Source organism: Phaenicophaeus curvirostris, chromosome 11, assembly GCF_032191515.1.
Source record: "Phaenicophaeus curvirostris isolate KB17595 chromosome 11, BPBGC_Pcur_1.0, whole genome shotgun sequence".
NCBI lineage: Eukaryota > Metazoa > Chordata > Aves > Cuculiformes > Cuculidae > Phaenicophaeus > Phaenicophaeus curvirostris.
In genome coordinates this window covers 14,973,763-14,998,843 of record NC_091402.1, presented here as the reverse complement: position 1 = coordinate 14,998,843, position 25,081 = coordinate 14,973,763, and the positions used below count along the sequence as shown (strand labels likewise).

Here is a 25,081-nt window from a genome sequence, read left to right as displayed (position 1 = left end):
GGAAAAAACTGGCCTCATCTTTTGGCATCAAGAACTCTGTTTCCTCCTTGTCGCCTCCCTCTCAAGCAGCTTCAGTCACTTTATGTGAAGAGCCAACAGTCCTCGTGCTCTGCAGGTCTTGGAGCTTACGGCTTTCTGTCGGACACCAGTACAGGAGTCGCCTCGCCTGCGCTGCACGAGGCAGTCCTGTTGTTTTCCCAGAGTACAGAAATCTGTGCGTGCAAACCAGGACTTTCCCCATCTTAAAAAAGGGTGGGTTTTTTTTTTTCTTTTAAAATAAACAGAACTGCTGACAAAGCTCTGGTTTCAGAAAATTTGAAAGAATTAGGGGGTGTGCTGTGCAGTATTTGTTACTGTTGCTCAGCAGTCTGTTCAGTAAGCCTGGCCACAGCTATATGGTCTGGCTTGTCTACAAACAAGGATTCATAGCAAAGCATTTTGTGGGGGCATGGGAGAGGGAGGGGAAGAGGGAGGGAGAAAGACAAAACCCCATTCTCATCTGCTCAAAGCCGGACAATTATGTAACAGAAGTGAGAGCTCTTTGGGATCAGGGAACTCCATGTACCTGTTCTGCAAAGAGATTAGGTGCTACGAATAGTTACATTTAGACAACGAGAACACCAGCTTTTATCCTAATTAGTACTTTGCACATTACATTTTCAAAGATCAGTTTAAACTTTGGCTCTACGCACTGCAAACTGCCAGGTCTCAGCAAGCCTTCTCCCACGCCATCCCTTCCCCTGGGTCTAGCGTGCCCAGACTTTCACAATCATTTGGGAAGGGGAGGGGAAGGAAGAGGCTGAGCCTAGAATATCTCACGAGGAGGGCACAACGAGGTTGCTGCAGGGAGCAGAGGAGGGAATAAAATCAGGAGGCAGCGGCTGTGGCAAGGACCTATCTACCCCTACGGCTCCAGCCTGGAGCGGAGGCGGAACAGGACAGAGCAGGAACACAGGAGTTGTGGTTATGGAGATCTCTTGCGCAGCAAGCAGCACTTGCTCCCAGAAACCATTGTCTCATCCCTCCTTGCCCCTGCTCCGCTCCCTGGCTCCAGCCACCTCTCTGCAATCCTGCTCTACCCTCAGCCACTTCTGCTGTAACACCCTCTCCACTGCCAGCAGCTCCTGGCAGCACGTTCCCCCATTCCTTGAGGATGCACTCCACACCAGCGATGGGAAGGAGGGAAAAATGCCTCTCAGTTCAAAATTTTCTGCTGTGTGCAACACGCACGGCCACAGGATTGGCTCCTATTGACTATTGACTCCTCTTTTAAACTGATGCATCTCTCTCATTAAAATCCATCAGCCCAGTTATACGCACTGCAAATACCTGGCTCACATGTCGCAGGTAGGTGAAAAAGGCTCCAGCAGCAGAGTTAGCTTCTGCTGACATGCAGGAATCGAGCACTCTCCCCCCCCTCCAATTTAATCTTTACCAAGTAACATTGTGTAAGAGCAATACAGGGATGCATCAAAGGCAACGCTTCCAAACAGAGCATGGAGGAGAATGCCATGAGTTCCCCGCAGAGGTGAAGATTTCCTCAAACCAGACTTCAGCTCCACCTTACTGGCTGCAAATAACATGTTCCTGGTGCAGGCAACATACATGCCTGTGAAATCTTAACATGTGGCCTGCTCCCTGCAGCAAACAGGGAAGCATCAACACTTAAGTAACCTTTTCCACGTTAACCCCTACTAAGATGAACTAGGTTTTCATATTTTTATTTTAGTGTATATTTTACATTAGAAAAAAGAATGTTAATAAAAAAGCTCCACATGCTCCTAACAATCAATTTTTTTCTGATAAGTCCCCACCAGTATCAATACTAATATACAAATAAATTAATTTTGCTAGTTAATTTTCTGCCTGGCTTGGTGCAGGCACTGCACAAGCAGGGCACCTGTATTCAGGTGCCTGCCCACATTGCCAACACGTGCCAGGGAGTGTGTTACACATCATCCTTCTGCCTCATAATATACCGGTGTTTAGTCTCACCTTGACGCATGGGATCAAATTTTCTCAGCCATGTTACCCAGCAGGCACAAATAATCTTTACCAGGCTTCATGGCACTGTTATAACATGGATTGTTTCACTCTGCAAAATTCCCAAGCCTTGATTAACAACTGTATGCTACTACTCCCTCATCACTCACTTTGGCAATACAACATCCTCCCCACAAAAATGAGTAAAGCAAAAATCTACATGGAAGACCTAAATCAAATGTAGAATCGAATGTAGAACGTGACCTGACTCAAGGCCTATCCCCTCGTGTTAACCTGGTCTCTCCCCTACGATTCCTCCGTTTGCTTTTGTTCGTGTAGCAGGATTTTGCACAGCTGATTTACAAGAAAAGAGATGTCGCATGTCATCATCCTAAATCACGGCCACTGCAGGTACTGTTGGGTCAGACGCAGCAGCAGCCACTCTTAACACCAGCCACTCTCCTCCTGCAACGCCAATGCTACAATGCCCTCTAAAAGAGCATGGAGAAATCTCCTTGAGATATTTTGTAACCTCCTTCAGTGCCCAGGAGGATTTTGAGGTCAGAGGAAGGGAGGGGGAGAGGGGAAAAATCCCATTAAATTTACAAGCAGATTAAGGAAAAACACTCCACTGCCAATTTATTTTCAAAAAGGGTTGTGTGTTATTCTAAAGTTTGCCTGTATAATTGTACAACCGTTGAAAATTACATAAATTGTAATGATCTAATACTATTAACAGCCTTTCAGAGAAAAACTCCCTCCCCTTCTGAAACCAACACGGTCAGGAGGGAAATGTCCCAGGAAATATGCCAATCTGAACTCTGGCCTCTAGCCTGGCAGAAACAGAAAGATAAGAGAACAAACTGGACTAAGATGTGGTGTTTGCATGTGTCTGACTTGCAAGGGGAGGGGTGGCTTTGTCCTTGGCCGTGTTCTCCCAGAGGCAGTGCCTGCTTATACCGGTGAAGCTGCCATCACTTCACTTGCTGCTCTCACCCCTGCATTTTGTCACTTCCTCCTGTCTTATGTGTCATGGAAGTCTTTCAGCAGGGTCCTCCGTCTCTGCTCTGCTATGTGCATCTGATTCTCTAAGTCCTGGTAGAAGAGAAGGTAGAAACTGTTAGGATCTGCTCTTCACCAGAGGGCTACACGCAGCTCCTCCAGAGCTTTTTTTGGTCCTCTTTCAGTTTGCAAGGCTCACTGCAGCCTTCCCTCCTCTCTCATAAGGCAGCGAGCACTCCACTTCTAAAACATCTGCTGATTAGATGGTGAGGTTTTTGATCTAGTTTCCCAGAACCCTCACTTGACTGCCTTAGCGCTCCTGCAGAAGCGTCAAGCCCAACAAACAAAATCTGGCCAGTAGGCTCAAGCAAGAGGAACACTCACCCCTCTGTCATAGCTGTCTGCTCGCTCCACCTTCCATGAGAGATTTTCAATTTCAGCTTCCAGCTGGGCCTGCTGATATTCAAACTGCAAAGAGCAAAAGTAAAGACAGCAACAAGAAACTAGTTTAGTGGAACAGTTTTGTATCACGCGCTACACTTGAGGAGCAGACAAATGTGTTCTTCTGACAGCTGTGCTGGCAGAGCAGGTTTGTGCCTCCTCCTTATCCACCTTCAGCTAGACGCCTTCCAGGAGTCTCTTCTGTAAGAACTTCCCAATCTGCATTACTCAAGATTAACCCAGTCAGACTATAAACAAATATCTTTTTTAAAATTTTTTTTTTTTTTGACAAATATCTTCTAACTCAGTTAATTTTGCCATAAATGGGTCACCAAATGCTCTTGTGATCAGCTCTGCAGGCAGGGCACGGGGACTGTTACCCGCTGCTGGGAGCAGTAACTTGTTCCACTGGCACAGTCAGACCCAGAACATCTGTTGGCAGCCTCAGAGAATATGTATGATGCTACGGGGAGAGATTGGATAACAGGTTTTACTGGATAATCGAGTCAAAGAAACAACGTCTCCAGTCAATTCAGGGCTGTTTTTGAACAAGCCCAGCCCATGGGATGCTCCAAGCCAGCAAGCAAGGAACTTACAGCAGGAATAAAAAAAGCAAAGCTACACCCTGACTGGAGGCTGGAAAAGCTATCCTCCAGCAGCTCTTCCCGGGAGATATGGCCCACAGCACCGTGACAAGTCTTACCAAGGAACAAACACACTTTTCCAGCCTCAAAACATTCTGGATAAATTGTGTGTTAGAGAAAGTGCAGTGCTGCCCTGGGAAATAATGTATCAGAAGACCGAGCTGCTGGTCATCTCGAAGTGAAGAGGAAAGGTGCAAATCCACCTATTATTTGTCCTGTCCATGCCTCAAACTCAGGACTAACATTTCAGACACTGCCAAGCTCTGGAATTCAGCCCACCATGCTGCCAGCTACACCTCAAAAAGCTATCAGCACAAAAAAAAAAAGAGCAAAACATCTTACCAATTTCTTTCTGGGACCAGACTCCATGTAGTAGGCATATGGATATGTGTACTGCAGGGTGTAACGACACTGTTGAGGAGTGGGAGGAAGAGAGAAAAAAAGGACAAAAGTCTCAGACTTGGAAGTTGGCAGAGTCACATTTGTGTGACCACTACAGACTAAGAAGCCACCTTCTTACAAGGACAACTGGACACTTCAGAGTGGAATTTCCTAAACCTTCTTTGGAAGAAGTTGTGCAGTAAAGTATAACTTCATGGAGGTCACTTCCAGATGATATTTGGCTAAGTTCATGTCCTCGATCAGAGGTACTGTCCCACATACCCAGAACTCCTGAATTCCCTTCTTCCCTCGGTGTTGTGAATTTAGCGTTCTGGTGCGTATTTTCTTCTCTGTGCCAAACAAGCCACAACTACCCACCTTTGCAAGCAGTTTTGCAGCATTTTGTAGGTATTGCCAGTCTATCCACGTTCCCAAGTTGTTCATAACTCTTTCTTGGATTTTCTCCTGGATTCGTTGGTACGTCTGTGCCTCCAGCTGTAGGCTTTTATTGTGATTCTCCCACTGCAAGGGGTGAGGGTGGGGAGATAGGGAAAGAAAAAACAGCATGAGACCAGAATACTGCTGCTGCAAAAGCACAAGCTCTAGCAAGCAGAAATTGAAGTGGGGTAGGAGTCCAGCAAGGCAAGACACGCTGCAGGAAAGAACAGCGAGGAAGCATCTCCCGTAGGAAGCAGCAGAGGCTGTATTCAACAGACTGACAACAGCAAAGAGCAGGGAGCAAACCCAACTCCTCAGAGTGGGAATCCCTTCTGGTCACACAATGACCTTGTGTCTAACAAGATGGAAAGTAACGGCGATTCTCCTACTTAAGGAATTCCTATAGAAAGGTCAAGAGTTTAAATTGACATTTAACACGGGCTCAGTGAACTCCAGCATCTATGTGCACATTGTAAGCAGGGCTATTTCTCACAGCCTGTTGTTCTGGAGACTGAGGAATAAGCACATTTATTTTACCAAAAGACTTGGCTCATGGTGTGAAGAATAAACTCATTTTAATGGGGAAACTGAAGTGCAGCAGCACTGAACCTCTACCACGTACTCTTCTAGAGATGCTGCTCTAGAATCGCACTGTATGGCCAGGTGCATCGAGCCTGCTGTGTGGACAGAGACGCTCTGACTGCAACTTTTAAAAATGTAATTACATGAAATTTTAGGAAAACTTTGCTTCTGCCAATGGAACTCTAAGCATGGCAGTTTCTTTAGTCTTTGTCTCCATAAAGACATACTGTAAAGAGCTGATGTTCCCCGATCCTGGAAGGAAATGACAGGAGCAATATCTATCTACTGCAGCAGCACTCAGCCTGCAGTAAAACAGTACAGTGGCACACAGGTAATACTGATTTTCTTTAGCACAAGGAAATACAGGAGTGAATGTGATTTGCTTTGGGTACAACATTACTGGTTGGGACAGGACTTGCTGGGCAGGATTTTGAATGAAAAACAACAGGGCCTGAAAATTCTGCACAGATTCTTTTGGGCAGTTTCTTGCACGGAGATTGCTGGCAATGACCTTTGCACCAGGCAGGGAGCATTAAAAGGCTACAGCAGCTCTGGCCAAGGAGATGTCTCCTACCCTCTCAAAATAGAACAAGTACTTCTTAAGGGCCTCCCTGGCCTGTGCTTGCTGACTCTGGTTTACAATATCAGGATTCTCTTTGTACCGACTGCATTCGTAGTACTCGCTGCCGTGAGTCTTCCAGTCTCCCAGACACATCCAGCAGAAGTCTGCAGAAAACAGCAAAAAAACCCACTGTGATGCACAGAAAAAAAACTCCTGAGAGAGAAAAGCTTCAGGAGACACAACCCACCTGTTTTCAGATATTTCTGCTAAGCCAAGAAACATACACATTTTGTATTATCTTGCATAACGGAACACAATAGTGAGCCCAAAATACCAGCCTGTCTTGAAGATTTTCAGTTTACAGCCTCCCCTGCAACAACGGAAAGTAAATCCTGAAGTACTGCATCCTGTATACCAAGACTGACTGGCAGAACCGTACTTGCGCCCTGCACAGGCTGTCACTCTAGATTAAAGAAGAGGCAGGCTGCAGCCTTATTTGTGAGGTGCGTCCTCCCCACCACTGGCAAACCACCCCATGCAGACTTCTGGCTGAATGAAATATGAACAATCAAATCCAAAAGCGAAGTAACTCATGCAAAATAAAGTCTGCCTTCAGTTCTCTTGAGGAGGGAACTAGCCAGGTAACTTCAGGTATCAGTGGTTTATGACACTTCAAATTAGGAGCCACTGAATGGGAAAGAAAGTGGAGGAAAGAGAGAAACAGCAAAACCCGCACAACAGTTTCCTGATTTCAGAGCGAGGCTGTGAGTGTTCTGCTGGGAAGGAAAAAAAGATGGAGATTAAGTTGCTACATAGGAATCACTTCTGTGTTACTCATAATAAGAGACTGAAATTGTATTTCCAGAGTTCACCAGCCTTCTCGAGTGCTAATCACCATGGTACCTTGGCACTTGCATGCTCACCCTTGTGACAGCTCCATCAAATCACGTCCAGTGCTGCTGAGGACCCCAAAGCAAAGGAAATGAGAGAGGACAGTAATCTTTAATTATCTTCTAAATAAGGTTTGGATATTATAAAATTTCCTAGTGGTGCACTCAACTTAGAGGGCTGAATACAAGCTATCTCGCTCCAAGGCAACAGAAATTAATTCTGCCATGAAAAGATAAGTGCAAGAATTGGCTGTCATTTTGTGGGACCACACAATGGGCCAAAGACATTCAGGCTGCTAATTGCACAGAGGTGGACTGAGAAGTCCAACTGATAATTTTCTGCAGAACAATTCACAGTTACTGCAGATTCATCTAGGTTGAAGCTTATTATTTCCATCATTAAGCAGAAGGACTTAAAGTGATCTGAGTAAACGGGTCAGTTTTGCCATTATTTTCAGCTGATGACAAATACAAGCACATGGAAAGCATTTACTGCTTTCCTCTGAGATGGATTCCACTGTTAATGAAGAGATAGAGATGGAGACTTCTTATACAATGGACATGTCGAGGAGAGGGAACCAAATCAACACCGAATTACAACCCAGCTGCAATCACAGCCAGTTGGGAAAAAAAAAGCACTATCACACACAAGTCTGTAATTAATATCCTGTTAACCTTTTACTGGGGGTTTATGTGGAAATTTCAGTTGATGTTTACAATTTGTCTTCACATCACAGAAAAAAAAGAACACCACCACTAAGAAACATTCCAGAGAAAACTGTTTCCAAATCCTACTTACCATGCTTGCATTTGGAGCATTGCTGAAAAAGAAGAGACAGGAGCCACTGGTTAGTGGAGAGTGGGGGAAAAAACAAGGAAGAACAAGGAAGGTCTGACATGTTCAGGGAACTGCTCACCATGTGATTGCAGCCTCCATTCTTTTCAATACAGATATTGCACTTGGGACACTGGGGAAACAGAAGCAGTTGTTAGATCCAATTCTATCTCTAGCAGCCCTCTGGAGAATGACAATACTTGCATGATTATTCCCCTCCAGCTTTTTTTATTATTTTAAATATGCATATATGAGAACGTTAACACAGATGCACCCTGCCTCTCATCAACTCCTGACAGCTCCATTTAAATAGGAGGCAGAAAGGCAAAGCCAGGGAAGTTACATAGCAGCACGGGACGGCTTGCTCAAGAAAACAAGTTCACTGTTGTTACTCCTTGTAAAAGGGAAGGTCTTACTGAGCTACCATTTAGCAGTTGCTCAGGAACAGGGACATAATTAGTTCATATATGACAGCAGCTTCCGCAGCTCATTAGACCACAAGAGGATCAGCACTCTGCCCCACCTTCAGGAGCCACTAACACTGACAGCTTAGCTGCAGGGAATCCGGCTGACCACAGGGAGAGCTGTATACTTCGCTCCATCACCAGGCCCCTGATGCTCTGGAGTGTCAAGTTCAATTACATGGTTTTGGGTTGTACAGGTACAAAGAAGAGTTTTGCTGCTTTTTATAAACGTTAGCGGCAGGCTAAATGTATGCCAGGACAACGCTCAATATACCAGAACCTTATTTTACAAAAGAGCATAGCAGAAACAATGCCATCACATGTTGATACCTTCTCCAGAGTAAGAAGGGAATTTAAAATCTCTAGTCTATCTAAGTACCAATTTTCTTAACACAACTGAAGTTTGCAGATAAATAGCACTGTCACAATTGCCATTGGCTAGGGTAGAACAAAAGCCAGCTAAGAACTGTTTTGCAGTCAGGCCACCAAATCCCCAAAAGACATCAGAAGTTCCAATCTGCAACAGCTGATCTAGAGGATAAAGGTATTGTATCCGCAACACAATATGTATTACTATTTCATGTATGGAAATAGTAATACTATTAAAGGGCACAATATGCAATAGTATTTCTTTTTCTTAGGTCTAAATCTACTAGAAGTACTTCAATGTCTAATTTACAGACTACTTCTACCCTATTTTGCTCTCCTTGCCAAATCTAGACTTTATCTCCCTCATCTTCCAGCACACAATACTTCACTCAGCTGTTCAGGTTTAAACAGTACAATGCATTATTTGATACTGACTCTAATCTTACTACATTCTCTTCTTTCATTTGAAATACATCTCCACTGATCATTTTGAAGTAGCCACAGTTCCTTTCCCCATGGGAAGGCAGCACACCTGGCTGCCCAAGACATTCACACCAGGTCTGAAATAAGGACCACCAGGTCCTTACCAGGGGAGAGCAACTGGATTTTCTGCACAAAGTGTTCCCAAAGCATTCAATTCTGTTCTATAACAGTGCTGAGGAAGCTGTGAGAAACCACAGTCTGTGAAAAAGCAGCACACAATGCTATGTTGCGTATGGAGGTGTATCTTGCTTCCCAGGCAGGGCTAGAGGACAAAAAAAGACACGCAGGTGCTTGTCCTTACATCTTTAGTGTGAGCGCTGATGTAGTTGGCTGTTTCGGAATCATCTGCACACTTGGTGAGCCATTTCCGAATGGTAGCACAGTCTGTGGGTGCGTGGTACATCTGCCGACACTTAAAGCTTAACAGGAAGAAAGAAAAAAAGACAGATCAGTTTCCAAGGAAGTGACTCAAGAATTGAGGTTTTCCCCAGTGACGACCAAAATCTAGGAGGCCAAGCATGGGTAAGGGATGTGCATTGCTAGAGTGAAAGACTAAGGCTGAGCTCCAATAAACCCTGACCCTCTTGTTCAGAAACTGGAGTCAGGATGAGAGTGACCTGAGGCCTTCTACCAGTGGCTTTACAAGTAGCCTTACTCCAGTGGTAGCTATCAAGGCACCTGCGTTAGCATGAGCTGATTGCCACCAGGTGAGTAAGGGCCATTTGCATAGAGACACCAGCAACCTGCATCTCTAAACCTGTTGTATTGTGCTCCTCAGACGTTCTCAACAGCAGTGATTCTGGATACGCCGGAGCAGAAGACATTTCAGCAGCCCCGCAAGCTGTCTTTTTGCTCTGGTCCCATATACACTTGAAGTCAGAGAAGGAACACTAGTGTTCCTATGCAGCAGAAATGTATTCTCACACCAGCCGAAACATATGCCAGACACTCCGGGAGTCAAATATGTAATAAACTTAAAAACTCAATACCAGCAGATAGCAGCGAGGCCACATCCATTACCAGAATCTCTACTGGTCACTTGGACTGTACTAACATTTGTAACTGAGGCAAGCATGAGAATGGTAGATTTGTAACTCCTTCATTACCCAAGCCCTGCATTCCCTGGTTGTCAGAACACCCAACTTCCAAGCCGTTTAGGAAGCAAGAAGAGGGCTGACCACCTGCAGAAGTCAGAACCCGAGCATCCAATTACTCAAGCTAACTCAAATTACAAACAACTCTAGCAGCACTTGAGATATTTCAACAGACTGAACCTGTTGGCAAGCAAATGGAGTAGCTCTGAGGACAGCACAGACTTTCCCCACGATCTTTAACCTTCTCTGTTTCTTACCAGAACACTTCATTGCAACGATTGCACTGCACTCGCCGGGCTTTTGGCTCCTGTACCTGTATGACCATAGGGCAATCTGCACCAGGACATAGCTGCAGCTGATAATGGCTCTGCGAACATACCAAGGTGGTCAGTCAGCAGTGGGTGCAGAAGAGCATTATCCAAGTTTAATCACGCCTATCCTCAAAAATACACAAGTCAGTTACTTCTTGGTGAAAAAGAGTGAGAACTGTCACCAGATCTTGGCTAACAGAGCAGACAAACCTTTTCCACCTGAGGAAAGGGAGTGTCAGTTACTCACAGCTTTTCTAGAAGAGAGAATTCAAATGGAGGTTTACAGACCAGGTTAGTGCAGTAACACAACCATAAGACTCCACCAAGATACTGAACAAACAATTTTATTCCATTTGAGATTTTTCCTTGTCCTCTCTTTATGCCTCAGAATGTATTGAGTTGATCTCTTGTAGTGGCTGTTCCCTCACAAAGGATCTCTTACTGAAGAGAGGTGACCACTCTTAAACTCCTTCGCTGCTTCTTGAGTGTTCCCAGTCTGTTCCCAGCTACCAGAATATTTCCTGCACGTTTAATCTTAACGATTGCTGCTTTTATTTCAAAAGACCTCACATAAAGTGCTATTGAGAAAGCCAATTCAGTTGGGCTACGCTAAGATGAGAGACTAAAATATCTATGCAAGAGCAAGAAGGACTTTAAAATTCAGATTGAAGTTTGCAGTTCTTAGCTGCAACATTCTGAGAAATCCGCTTCAGGAAAAGAGCCAAGCACCAGCCAAGGAGCTACTCGGTGACCTTACATCAGAATTTACCCTGGCAACTTGCTAGAGCATTTTATCAGTGAGGCTGTCCTACAGAAGCAGCCACATCATGTTTATCAGGGACAATTTTGCTGCAGTTACTGCAGTTCTAATCAAAGATGCAAGGCACTTCAAGCAAAATTTCTGCAAGTCATCAGTGAATTAAGCCAGTATATTTTAAAACTGAAAAAACCCCTATACCTCCACATAGTCCCTGAAGAGGTAGCGCCTGTATTTGTCTTTCAGCTCTTCACTAGGCAGCAATGGAAACACGAAGTCTTCTGGTGTCCGAAGTAGGCAGTCCTGAGCCATGCAGGAGACCCCTGAGAGGAGGAAACAATGTTTCACCACAACTTATACTAAGAAGTGACTGCACAGAGAGCGTTCAACACAGTTTCCTGGGTGCTATCTGTTGTTGTGCAAGTAGGACACAACTGTGAAACAAATCTGGGCTGCTGAAAGGCTGAAGCCCAACTGTCTTCACCAAAAGATGACAGGGCACATGTGCATCCAGGACCAGTAAGCGCTTCAACCGGTATTCTCAAGGTCAGACACTTAAAGTAAAAAATTGCATGTTACTGCCATGCCAGCATGGAAGACAGGCTAGGAAAAGCCCAAAGCAACTCTGGCAACAACTGTCTTCTACCCAAAACAAAGGGAACAGATGCTTGCATCCACAAGCACTCTGGGGCAGTGCAACAACACTTCACAAGAGATGCAAACTCAAAATGCAGCAGATTCGCAGCTTCTAACTTGTTACAATCATGCTCTCAAGATCACGAGAGAAGAAAAGCCGTGCATGGATTTATCAGCTTGCATGTTTTGATAGGCAGGAGTAAGTGCTGTCCCGGTGGTATGCCAACAATAACCAAGGAATCAGATTAGTGATCACTAGTTCAATTAAGTTTGTCACAAATACTCATTCCACACTCTGTTTTGTCATTACAGAGATGTTTTAGACCAATTCAGCCAGTCATCATCAAAACGGTCAACATAACAAATAGAGACCCTGTACCATATCTGCCTTAAACTCACCGACTCCGACACCATCCTTGACGAGCACTGTACAATGCTGCTCCCAACAGCTGCGACAGAACTGGTGCTGACAAGCCAGAGAGAGCAAGTTCTCCTTCCGGACAAACTGCATGCACACTGCGCAGTGATGGGAGGAATGTACCATTGCCTGGGAGAGAGACAAATCAGCATTACCGTGAAAGCATCCCAGTGCTCCCGAGTATTCTCATCTCATCCGCTGGAAGCAGGCTTAGCAGTGCCCTTTTACTGGAAAATGATTTTGGGTAAGAGGGTAGGCAACTGAAGGTGCAAAGTGTATATGCAAAGAGGAGAAGGAGTTGACAGACCATCACCTCGCATCTCTTATCTTCCGCCCATGCCACATTTGACAAAGCAGGCACCATCCCTTCATCTGAAAAGGATTAGAGGGTTTGTCTCAAGTCAGGCATAATCCTGCTATTGCTTCACTAAACCACTGGGAAGCAGTCTGGATCTCCCCTCAGGTAGCGCAGAACTAATTCCTAGACAACACATCAAGCCTCTAACACATCTCAGCTCACCCCTGGAACCTGAAGAACTAGGTCTAGCACATCACCGAAGTGATAACAGCTTTGAAGAGCCTTGCTTTTACGTCCCCATTTCCCCTTTCACCAAGAAGTCGTATGATCACTTTTCATCTACTTAAACCTTTGCTGCTCTTCTAGAAGCTTGTACAAGGCAGTCATCAGCTTCCATGCCTAGCTCTGCATGCCAGAGACACAGAGAAGCAGCAGCACGATACCCAGCCACATGACCAACAGAGCTTGTTTTATAGCATGACCACATGAAAAAGGAAATAAAGCAACTTTGTTCTAAACAGCTGCCCTTATGGACAAGAACAAGATTCACTACAACTGCAACTGTGTTGATTGCCTACACCGACTGCTCAACTCGAACAGCAAGGCTGTCCCTCTGAGCTCACCACTGTAGCTTCTCCGTATAGAGCCAATTGCTCTACAGTATGAGCATCTGCTCCCAAATCATCACCATTCTGCATCAGGAGCAGAAGCACAAAGCAACTTGCTCTAGCACATACCAAAAGGCTCTAATGAATCACCTACCAAACCAAGTTTGTCAAGATTACATCTCCATTGCAGTGGAGAATACTTAAGTGACAGCTGATAAAAGATTCAGGCAAATCTCAAAATACATGGACTTATTTGCAGTTACCTCAAATACCAAAGCTTTTTTTTCTAGACTCTAGGCAGATAATTTATTTTGAGTCCATGAAGCTTACTCCTGTCAGCTGTTTTATCATTTTCACCCCCTGCTAGTTACAGGTCAGCTCGGATGCCAAATCAGGCTTTCAAAATCTCCCCTCCCCCCAGCCCAAAGAGTGTTTCTCAGATGTAATATTTTTATTAACTCAAAATCTGACACATTGCAATGTTATCTGGGGTAACTGTGAATTGTACCAAGTCACCTATTGTAAACAAAACCTGTAAACTACAACAAGACGTTTTCTTCTTAAAGGGAAAAACCCCAAACCAGTAGACCTATGTAGCCCTGGCTGCAAAACACAAGCTGTTGGTTCAGATATCAGTACTGACTGGCTCAGCAGCAGCAACATCACTGTGAGATTTGGCTTGAGCATCCCTGAGCAGAGCAGCACAGCAAAGAATTATCTCAAGAAAAATATTAAAAATACTCTGTTCCAGCCACAGAGAAGCTTTGTTCACTCTCTGCAGCCAGAGCTTTCCCTGACTGTCTTCTACAGAGAGAGCAGAATTTGGAAGAGGTAGCCAAGCCCAAGCACTCCACTCCTTCCATTGCTTACCATCCCTCACGCCAAAAAAAAAAGCTTAATTTTCTTGAGGCAAGTAATTCATGAACACTACTTGCAAGACAATAGCAAAGCTGCTATTTAGAAGTTAAGACATCTCTTGAATACATTTCCATTTAAAAAGTAAACCCATCGTTGAGTTAGGGTGTTGGACCTGAGGTTACAAAGGGTTAATATGGGACAGACTATGCCATTAGTAACGCAATCTTCAGGCCAGAGGTGTCTGCCAAGGGAGCAGACCAAAATAGTTAGCATACTTACATGTTTGGATGAGGTGGGCTGAACTCGTGCTTCTACTAGCAATTGGGCAGCATTAGACTTGTGCCTGAAAGGCAATTGAAAAACGATCAAATCAATTTCTGAATACATGTTGCTTTATTAAATTCATCCTTCTCCTCTGAATAAATAACAGGCTCTGTGCAAATGGTAGGGTAGGTTACCACAAGAAAAGTGGGAATGTGTCCTGTGTGAGGCTCCTCCACACAGCGAGCCGAATGCTCATCAACAGAACTTTATGAGAGTTTCTTCAAAATCAGAAAGAGAAATGGATGAGAATTTCCCTCGTACTCCTTGATGAATATTTTTCTACAGCTCTCCCCCTTCCCTGAAAAATTATTTTTGAAGCTAAGATTTTTCTGTCCACACTCCTAAAGCATTCCTGAAGCACTGCCTGTATTAGCACTGCACTCCAGTGAGGCTCCTGTCTGTCTCCTATTCCTTTGTAAAACGAAGCTATCCTGATTAGGTCTCACTTTGACTCCAGTCTGTTATCTAGTCAAGTATTTACTCTGTGACAGATTATCACCCTTTAGGCATATGAAGCTGTCTATCAGCAGCCTTAGAATTAAATGTGTTCTGCTGTTTGTGATTTCTGTTGCAGAGGAAAGCCTATATCTAGACGATCAGAAACAGCAGCATCACTATTGTGACAATGTTGTAAATCCCCCCTCTCCACTAGCACTTCTTAGTTGTACTAGGGAGCTTTCCTTTAATAATGTCACTTTGTACCAAGACAGATGTTTGAAGACCTGATCAACCGCAGTATAACTTGCAAAGTCAGAGCTTTAGAAGTAGATCCTTCCCCAAACTTCCTCTTGTTTAAATCTCATCAGTTGACCTGCAAAATCACCCTGAGCAGGAATCTCACCCTCCACGTTCCCCAGAGTAAAGCTTTCACAGGATGCCTGGTTGCGGAGGAATAAGGGACAACACACGACCAATATGATCAAGTGAAGCCGTTTAATCAAAGTTCATAACACACTTTTATACCTAACTTAGGTGAAACAAGCTATTGTGTAACAAGCTGATAGGACAATTCTCCTTTAGCAACAAGCAATCATTAGCTACATACACTATTATACTTTCCCATAGAAAACAGCTATGTGAGCATTCTGGTCTACAAATTGATAGACTACAAAGTAACAAATCAAGGACTACCGAGGAAAGTTAGGCATGAGAAATGAGAGGAGTACAAGGCAGAACAACTTCCTAATATTACAAAGAGAAACCTTAAGGACAGCGTGTCCTCTACAGTAGCTGCTTCTTCTGCAAAGTTAGCTTTTATTCTGGTGCAAAAGCTGGGTTGTGCACGTTTAAATATCCATACCCATTTTGGTCTAAAAACTCCTCAACACCTGGTAACCAACGAGCCAGTTACAACAGATGCTGCAGCAATATCCATGCATAGGATGCATTTCCCATACATCCTCTGGATGAAGTTGCTGGCTACAGAGCCAAAAAATGGCATGGCAGAATGAGTCAGACTGATGTGCTCTCTGTTTACAGACAATGATAAGTTCTGAGCCAGTATTTTCTGGAGGGGCTGCCAGACAGCAGTGCCTCCTGACACGCTTCCCGTATATGTTTGGGTAGAGTCCGAACCCTCCTTTTGAAATCAGCTAGAGGACTTAGTTACAGTGACACTGACCAAGCCACAAAGGGGCTGCACTTATTGGTTTTCTCAAACCGTCTCCTATTCTCTCAATGTTAGTCAGCTTAGAAAAAAGCATCACTTAAGGTCCGAAGGAGCAAAAGCTTCAATGCAAATGTAACACTAAAGAATACACCAGCATAGGTTCAGTGCTTCTTCAAGATTTATGGCTCATATGTTCAAAACAGAACGTATGTTACCTTTATATTTGTTAAAATAAATAAATATAGATGCAGCACTCTCAATCTGTTATCTCAAAGTTTAAGCTAAATGCTTCTACAGGGTTCCCAGCAGGATGATAATTCCTCAGACTGAAAGACATTTGCCACTTCTACTCTCTCCCTGTTCACAAATTTCTGACAGGCAATGCAGCCTCAACAAAACAATGTTTTTCCTCTGCTCCCAAATAGACTGTATGGCCTGCTTTTAGGTTCAAAGACACTTGCCAAAAAGACACCTATGGACCACCCTGTGCATTCTTGCAAAGCAAGGGGCAAAAGCACTAAGCATAGAAGAGAGAAGACTATTTAAACTTACCTTTCCAAAATCTCTGAGATTTGCCAGTGGAAACTAACTAATACTAGCTTTGCAACAGCATGTGATACCTAGGTGGAAAATAGAATAAAATAAAAAGTCAAGTTAAGCATATTTTGAAGCCACACATCTGTTTAGGATTATGACCTTCTTACAAAATAAGTTGTACAAAGGCAGTACAATACCCCAGTGATATCCAATACCCGTTAAACTACTAGACATAATGTTCACAGTCAGTGCATCTGCAAGACACAGGTTAAAATGAAGCATGGATGCACCCAAATGAACTCGGATACTTAATCACAACAGTACAGAGAGGAAAGAATCATGAATTCACTGGATTAGCTTAACTGCTCATGGAAGGCCCACATCCAGTCCTGACCGTGGTCACCACCTGAGAGTCTCAGACCAGAGTGGGATTAGGGTCCATGTTAAGTGTGCAAAGCAGGCACCTTGGGGTAAAACAGACTCCACTGACTGAGCTGGAGAAGCAGTAACAAGCTGCGAATGCAGGCATGCTGTGACAGCAAAGGGTGGGGGAAAAACCAAAACCATTTTCCAAGGCCTTCACTGTAGAAATTTCTTTCTACAGCTACACGCTGGACTGGACTGGGAAGATGGAAAGCTACTGTGACAGGGACTATTTCCATGCAGAGTTGTTTGCATTACGTGGACTCCTGGCAAGCACTAACACAGTCCACGCTAGCCTGAGCACCCGCTAGAATACTGCAACATGACTTTTAAAGTCATGTTACAAGGGCATGGGGGAACAAGTTCTCCTTTGCTTCTGTGTATTAGTTTATTTCAGAATAAAATAGACTGGTCTGATAGCACAAAAAGGCTTGTACCCACCAAGACCACAGGCAACTGCTGAGCTGACGGACCTTCAACCTGCCTCTTGACCCCTTCATGCCTGACTCAGGCCCATGGAGTTCACATAAAGCAGGTCTCCTGCAAACAAGACATCTCTTCCAGAAGGATTTGGAAAGCTCATGACCCCTGCCTCCTCACTCCTCTCTGTGCTAGGAAGCCCTTGGTTAAGCTCAATGCATTCAAACACCCTCTGACATGAAGGGGCTTTACCTCCTGCACTCCCAGCCAAGTTGTCACCACGTCACCTCTCTCTCTCTACTATACATATGAAAACCAAAACTCCTTCCATCCCAGCTGCAGGAAGAGCTCTTTGTTCCCCAGAGAAGCTGTCAATCCCAATCATGAGCTGAAAAGCCATAAGCCTTCTTGATTCTTGCTGCAGGTGAATCACAGAATCCGATGTACCGGTAATACAGATACACAGCAACCCCAATAAAACCCTCTGCACACCTAGGGGCAGCACATTCATTACTCTTTAAAATCTGCCCACCGAAGAGGTGCAGTTTCCCAGCGCAACACAACTGACCTATTCCTGCCACACGATACTGCCCTGGGCCCACGCTGGCATTTGTCAGAGCTGGGTAGTTCATCCAGTGAGCTAAACCGGCGTAGCACCAATACACAATGCAGCCAAGGTTTTTAAAGGTTTTTGGTTGTTTTTTTTTTTGTCTGCCTCTGCTTTCCAATGTGTTCACTTTGCTAGCCACTAAGATATCCCAGCAATACAGGAGAAATTTCCAATATTCAAATAATCTCTTTTTCCAGAAGAACTGAAGCATTAGCTCCTGCTGTGTAAGGTCTGGTATGTCTCCTTCCTTGACTTTACCAGTGATGTGACCCTCAGAAAACAAAGGCTGCCCAGGCAGCGTTGTCCTCCCTCTCAGCAGAGACGCCTGGGACTAGATGGAGCGTGGCACGCAGGGCTGCTGCTGCCAACAAGTGCAGTCTGCATGGATGAAGTGCCACTGAAAGTCTTGCACGGGTTGTTAGCTTAAGCCCCCAGCCTGGCAGACCCAGACAGACACCTCTGACTTGCTCGAACAAGGAAGACATCTGCATTTCACTTTTGTAAAACAAACAAGCATCAGGAATGTGGTCTCTACAAGACTGGCTTCCTGCAAATGCAAATCACATGCTAATGAATCATTCTCCAACAGCAAAAAAAAATTATTTCTTAGTAGAACTAAGGAAGAACTACCATCCCAACAGAAAAAACCAAACCATCAGACTTAAATGGGAAGTTCATATCTAACATATGAAAATGAGTATTTTTCAGTTGGATTTTCAGAGCCTGAGGTGTAGCATCTATTGCAATATCATAACCCCATGCAGTTACTTATTCCTGGAGAAGGAATCAAGTACATTCAGAATAATAAAGCTTCTGTGACCATTTCTATTTTGCTCCAACTGCAAGCACTGATTGGACCACTGTAGTGCTTATTTAATTACTTTTGTCATATAATCATCCAAGAATACAACATTTTCATAAATTCATAAGCCAGGTTCGTTACATGGGTCCACTTTCACAAAAGGCCCGAAGCAGAGAAGTTTTTGGCACTACCTGACTGGTGCATATCGATCTGGCAAAAAAGAAGACCCAGAATCAGACTGTTGCAGCAACATACCCAGAGTATGCTTGGCATGGAAGTACTAGTTCTCACACGTTAAAGATAGATAACATTGAAACTGTAAGAAAGAGGGATGGGAAAGGAGCAGATAACTGATGAGGCTTGGGACCACGCCTGCCGAGTGGAGTCTCATCACATTGCAGTCTACATCCTGCTCACCAACAGCAAGCCTGATGGTTCAGAAGGCAAACGTGAATACCATCGAGGTCAACACTAACGGAGAGATTCAAGAAAACAAGCATGAGAAGAAAAACAAGTGTTTAACAAAAGCCTGCTTCTATTGATTAGCAGTGCTCCCCAGCCTCTTCAATGATTGTACATTCACAATGAGTGAATGATTGTACCAAGTCAGCCAGTTCTTCCACAATAACACCCCAGAATAATTGAAGTATTTCTTTGTAAGCAGGAGTGAAAACATGCTGAGCATGGAAAAAATACCACTGCAGTCAGAAGTCTGTTCCCTATGTACATAATCCATTACCTTACAGTACTGGAGAAGCAATGTACAGATGCTGATAATGCAGGTTCAACTATTCAGTTAGAAGACACTGATGCCCCCTTCATACGCACCCACTGCAGCCCTGCAGCTTAGGAAAGAAGCCTTGGTTGCTCTTCAGGTACACTGTCCAATACAGCATTTCCTGGACAGTCAGAAGTTTCACGCAATGAAAGGTTACAAACTTACAAAACATTTCAGAAAGAGCTATGATTCAGTCCCCCATCAGTCACCGGGTGCCACCAGAAGCTCAGGTCATCCAGGAACAACAATGCTTCATCTCAGACACAAATTAAAAAAGATGTCTTTAATAGATTGTCAGCTTTCCTATTCTTGTTTCAGAATACTAGGACTCAAACCAGGCAGTGAGATAGCCCACTTGGTGTCTTGGTGGCAGCAGGTCACTTCAGTAACACACTTCTACAGACCACACAGCAGAAGAACACATATTCTAGGTGCTGCACTTCTATTTTAGTTTCTACCTGCAACTAATGAATTGTGCCAGTACTTCTACATAGTCTGACTTCTCCAGAACTCTTCTAGCTGTGATTAAATTTATTTGAATTTAGAAGATGAAAGCTGAAAGCAGTGGTCACACTAAAAAAATTCTCTTTTCCTCATTTTCATTTGCCTGTTTCTTCACCATCAACTTAAAACTTTAAGATTAAAGACTGGCTCAGTCCAAATCTGAAGACTAGGCTTCTTTCTTTACGATATGGTGGCAAAGCTGAAGAGAGGATCTCACCCAATCTGCAATTGCTAGCTTCACCTTAAAACAGGAATTTGGTCAATTCAGAAGCCTCTTCCAAACTCAATCAGCTTAATTCTGCCTTCCTAGTGACAGAAGGCTCCTGATTGCAAGAAATGGATCACTGCACTGGAAAAGAGGCTCAGTGTCTGTGCACACAAGAAGATACCAAGAGGAAGCTGCTCTGCATAAGAGAAACACTCTACAGTAGTTGTGAAGTCTGAAAATTTTACATAGTACTGGACAAAATTAGGTTCTGTAAGTAGAACAAAGAAGTAACGCCACTGCATTAAACACACATCTATTCAGTGTCTGGAAGAGAGCACAGTATTTTTTTTCCTTATTTCTACCTCTGTTTATCTCCTGGGTTCTTTACCCTCCAAGATAAGCAAAATTTTCACACTTCTGAAGTGTGAGAGAGAGAGTCTGGCACGGTCTAGGACAAGACAATAGCAAAAGAATTTGCAAAGCAGCTCTGCAGGTACCATGCTGGGTTTGGAGAGCTCTAAGACAACTCTGTCTCAAAATGCTTCCCTAGATAAACTAAGTTGTTTAAAGAGCTGAAGTTTTACCTACCTACAGCAGAAAGTCTTTTCAACCATGCCACCTTGACAGTTGCTAATTCAGACAGAAATATCTGCTAAAAGCTAAGAAACTGCTGTCTTTTGTAGAGCTTATATTCTACAGAAATTGCTCATGCATATTGATGTTGCATGCATATCTCATGAGTTCATTTCACTTTTCTCCAAGGGATGGCCTATTTTTTGGAGGTGTGTTTCAATCCTCACTTTTGCAGAGATATGGTTTCAGGAATTTAAAACAAGAATCATCACAGAATTCTCAGAGAGATTCAATTCAGAATGAGTTGGAGATATTATGATCTGCTTAGAGCTGACAATTCATGTTCAATCAGGGTTGCACTAAAATGTCTGGCTGAGATGAACACAAACCTGGCATAAAGAAACCCAGTTTCTATTTCTTGTGTTTCCCCTAATCAAAGGGTTTTGTACAAATAGATTTAAGCAAATAGGATTAACCTTGAGAAGCATTTCTTTTAATCCATGAATAGTTTTTGTTAGTTCTACAAGGAAAGGATGAACTTGGGAAGATATTAGTTTGTGTGCTGCATCAAAATTTCTAAAAACACACTCTCAAACTCTTCACAAGGGTAGAAAGAAACCGTACTCTGTATCAAATAATTTTGCTGAAAAACAAAATTCCTTCAGACAGGCTTTATTTATTTACTGAGGTAAAAAAAGTGACCTGCAAATGGACAAAATACTACTCTACACTCACTTCTCTTGTAGAAAATAGATCTGACTCCCTCCATGTCCCACTGGAAAAAACATCCAACTGCTCTGGTTTTCACTGGACGATTATGCAGAAAACTGCAGAGGTATTAGGATTTAAAAAGAAACAAAGGGACAACAGCTTCTTTTGGACCACATTTGCTCCTTAGCTTTGATCTGCCCCTCTTTTAAGCAGGCTTCAACACACAATCCTGGTAGAAAACTCATGAAGTTGCAAGAGCTTGAGCTGTGATTAACGTCACTGGCCATAAACACAAGTGTTCAAAGTCTTGAAGCAAAGCCCTCTGTAACTGTTACAGGTTTCTGAGCATTAGAGGGCTATTTTCAGATTTATGTCCCTTATCAGAACGAAAAGGACAACATTACAACAAAATCAGGCACCCCGCTTTTTTTTCTCTGTTCAACCAACCTTAAAAAAAAATGTGAGAAAAAGCCCTCCATCTCAGGTTTCACTCACAGCTTCGCTTACAATTTGTCTGATATTTCAGCCCCTCTCCTGATTACAGAGTGCAGGCTTCACCAGGGAAAGAAACGCAATTTATAGTCTGTATCTGCAGTCATGATATCACTGGAAGGTCTTGACAAACAGCTCTACAAGAGCTCTGCTTCATTGCAGGGTTTTGATCTGCACTCCGTCACTCAGCCTCTGGCACGTAGAGACCTAGTGTCAGTTCGCAAGATTAGAAGCATATTTAGGAGCCACAGTGCAGTTTGGGAATGACAAATACTGAGGGTCTGTGAAGCTGTGAGTGCACAATCTAGCTGGCCACATACTAAAGAAAGGGGATCTTGGGTTATATTCTAAACTCCTTCTCCACACTTACATATTGCTCTAATCCATCCATTCTCCTACGCAGGACAGCAACAATTTCAGCTGCAGCTGCCAACAAGCAGGATCAGTAGGACTCAGCTAGGAAATCTCAACATACGTATTTCTCAAGCTGTTAGGCTATTCTTCCTGAGGAGATCCAGAAATAAATTAAAAAAAAAAAAAAGACTTAAGCAAGACGGTCTGCCAGAAGGCTTTATTACAAAACAGCTATGAGATTTCTTCTTCGAAAGATATAGAGAGAAAGAAATGCAGCGAGAAAGCTGCAAGAGAGCACACGGCTAGAACATTGACATGGGACTCCCCAGCTGTACACACCGGAGTTATTCCTTCCGATGTAATAAAGTGTCTGAGAGCATCAGTGCCCAGTGCACACTGCACTGCACTCCCAACGTGCTGTGAAACCCCAGACAAACCCCACTGCTGCGCTCAGCTCAGACCCTGCCCAGCTGCTTTCCTAGTGAAACACTGGTGAAGCAGACAATTCTTGGTCACGGTTTAGCCCCAGCCTGGTGGTTCTTACCATCATTTTTATAATCTTGGAAAACAGATTCTAGTTTAGCTCAAACCAGAACATTCTTTCTGGTTGATATAAAGAAGGATGGGGAGGACACACAGGGAGGAAGCAAAGGGCAGGTCACAACCTGAATCCACACAATCGTGACTGGTGGCTCAGGACAAGGGGCAGCCAAGTGCAACTGGAAAGCACTGGTGCGTGCACACAGCCACAGCAGCACACACACACTGAGCTTCAGTAATTTTGTAGTGAGTAACCTCCATTCAGTCCCAAATAACATAGTCCTCAACTTGACTATTCCAGCTTCTAAGGGAATTTTGCTTACGTTTTAAAAAGATGACAAGGAGGAACACCCGCTTTGTAAAACAGTTTCATAGCATACAACATACGCCATTGCTGCTGTGCCATCCTTAACAGGTACAACACACAAATTTGGCAATGCACTTCAGCTGCGCCAGTGATTGTGGTGTCCAGCTTGCAGCATGGAACAGTTACTAAAAAGACTGTTTTGGCATTTTTAATGACTTATGTCTTGCCTCTACCTCCCACCAAGACCATACTCATCAACAGCTGTGAATAGATATTTTGCTCACTGCCAATTCGTACTGGTTGTAAGATGCACTTAAGGCGTGAATCACAAAGAAGTGTGTGGGCTATAATCACCCTCCACATTTGTGGCTCATTTTTCTAATCAAGTTGAATATTTCAGCAGTCCTGAGCAATAAGGAACAAAATTGATTTCTCTCCTCAAATGACTTCAAGAAGTTGTTGCAAGGCCTGGCTCTACTGCCAGCTCTTATCTCACTGACCAGAAGGCTACAAAAACTTACTATGTGGTTTCGGTTGGTTTTTTTTTCCTTTAGGAAAAAAAAAAAAAAAGACCTTTAGGAGCCAAAATAAAACACACACTGAAGACAGTTATGGCCATCTTCATGTCCTCTTCATGTTTAACACGCTACTAAATTACAGGCATTGTGAATCTGGTAGGCTCCACAGCTCTCGTATGGCACAACTTCCAGGATCTTTCTGTTTAAGAACAAAAGGCAGGTAAAGGACAAAGGTACACCTCAAACGTCTGTGCTCCTACGGGCTACAACTTCACACTGGATGCCCATATAGTGTTGGCTTGATATGAGAACACAGAACAAGGACAGATATAAACCTACACGTCCTGACTAATCTAGAGTTTACAGGTACTGTGAAAGTGTGTGTAATCACTGCCAAACAGCACCATAGGGGTTCTGTGGCAAAGTTATATTTGCCTATCAGGGTCTACCATTTATAATAAATTATATTTAAATATTTACTGTTTGCTAATATATACCAATACTCACCAAATGTTGGCTCTTACGGACACCAACTTTGAACATAAATTTATCAAACTCTGTTCTTATCCATGTGCACTTTAATATTTCAAGGGGTTTAATACTTCTTGCATACTTAAGGGACTCGGATGCAGCCAGCTTTTCATTACTGTCATCTTACGTTGCATATAAGTTTCATGAAGTCATTACAGCATAAGAAAGGATGACTATGCAATGCTGCAGGTTTGCTCAGATAAGCAGCCCACCCCACACGCTTGGTCATGGTTTGTGTGGTGACACAGGGAGGCACACACGCCAGCGTCTTGACATCTGGCTCTTTACGGACTTTTTGCCATCGCGTTGAACAGGCATTCTGTGAGCGCCAGCTCCTTCGGGTAGAGCTGCTCATAGAGGCTGCCAATCTCCATGCACATGACTCTGGATCTGCTAAAGATGGTATTTGAGAAGGACCAGTGCCAGCATTCACCAAGCAGCTCGACAAACTAACTGTTGTGTGTCAGCGCAATTTGAGCGTGTGGAAAAGTTTCAGAGTGCCGTGCTTTCATGAGCAAACACTAATTTGGCCGCATTAAAAGCTGTGATATTAGGAAGGTGGGCAAGAATAAATGAGAAAAATGGTTTATCTCCAAAAGATCAGCAATGATAACATGGATCAACAGATTCAGTACTATGTCATGACATCAAATACTTTTGGCATCTACCAAGTGTTTGATTACGTGACAGGGCTAAAAACCACATCGCAAGCTGTTATTTCAAGGAGCAAGGGAAGTAGGCTTTTTGCTGTCTGGTAAATATTAACAGATTATTCAGATTAGTGAA

General features: G+C 43.6%; 1 protein-coding gene across 2 annotated transcripts in view; it reads right to left on the bottom strand.

The window, feature by feature from the left end:
* Positions 1-1,702: 1,702 nt before the first annotated feature.
* ARIH2 (ariadne RBR E3 ubiquitin protein ligase 2) overlaps positions 1,703-25,081 on the bottom strand; it is a 31,699-nt gene continuing 8,320 nt past the window's right edge. For both annotated transcript variants that reach the window (XM_069866062.1, XM_069866063.1), the window contains 13 exons: positions 16,540-16,607; positions 14,334-14,397; positions 12,272-12,419; positions 11,438-11,559; positions 10,426-10,535; positions 9,376-9,493; positions 7,841-7,891; positions 7,723-7,744; positions 6,046-6,197; positions 4,830-4,973; positions 4,413-4,481; positions 3,370-3,453; positions 1,703-3,078 (listed from right to left, as the gene is read on the bottom strand). In XM_069866062.1, the coding sequence (XP_069722163.1) occupies positions 3,007-3,078; positions 3,370-3,453; positions 4,413-4,481; positions 4,830-4,973; positions 6,046-6,197; positions 7,723-7,744; positions 7,841-7,891; positions 9,376-9,493; positions 10,426-10,535; positions 11,438-11,559; positions 12,272-12,419; positions 14,334-14,397; positions 16,540-16,607 (1,224 nt within the window). In that variant the 3' untranslated portion in view covers positions 1,703-3,006. The remainder of the gene's footprint in view (positions 3,079-3,369; positions 3,454-4,412; positions 4,482-4,829; positions 4,974-6,045; positions 6,198-7,722; positions 7,745-7,840; positions 7,892-9,375; positions 9,494-10,425; positions 10,536-11,437; positions 11,560-12,271; positions 12,420-14,333; positions 14,398-16,539; positions 16,608-25,081) is intronic.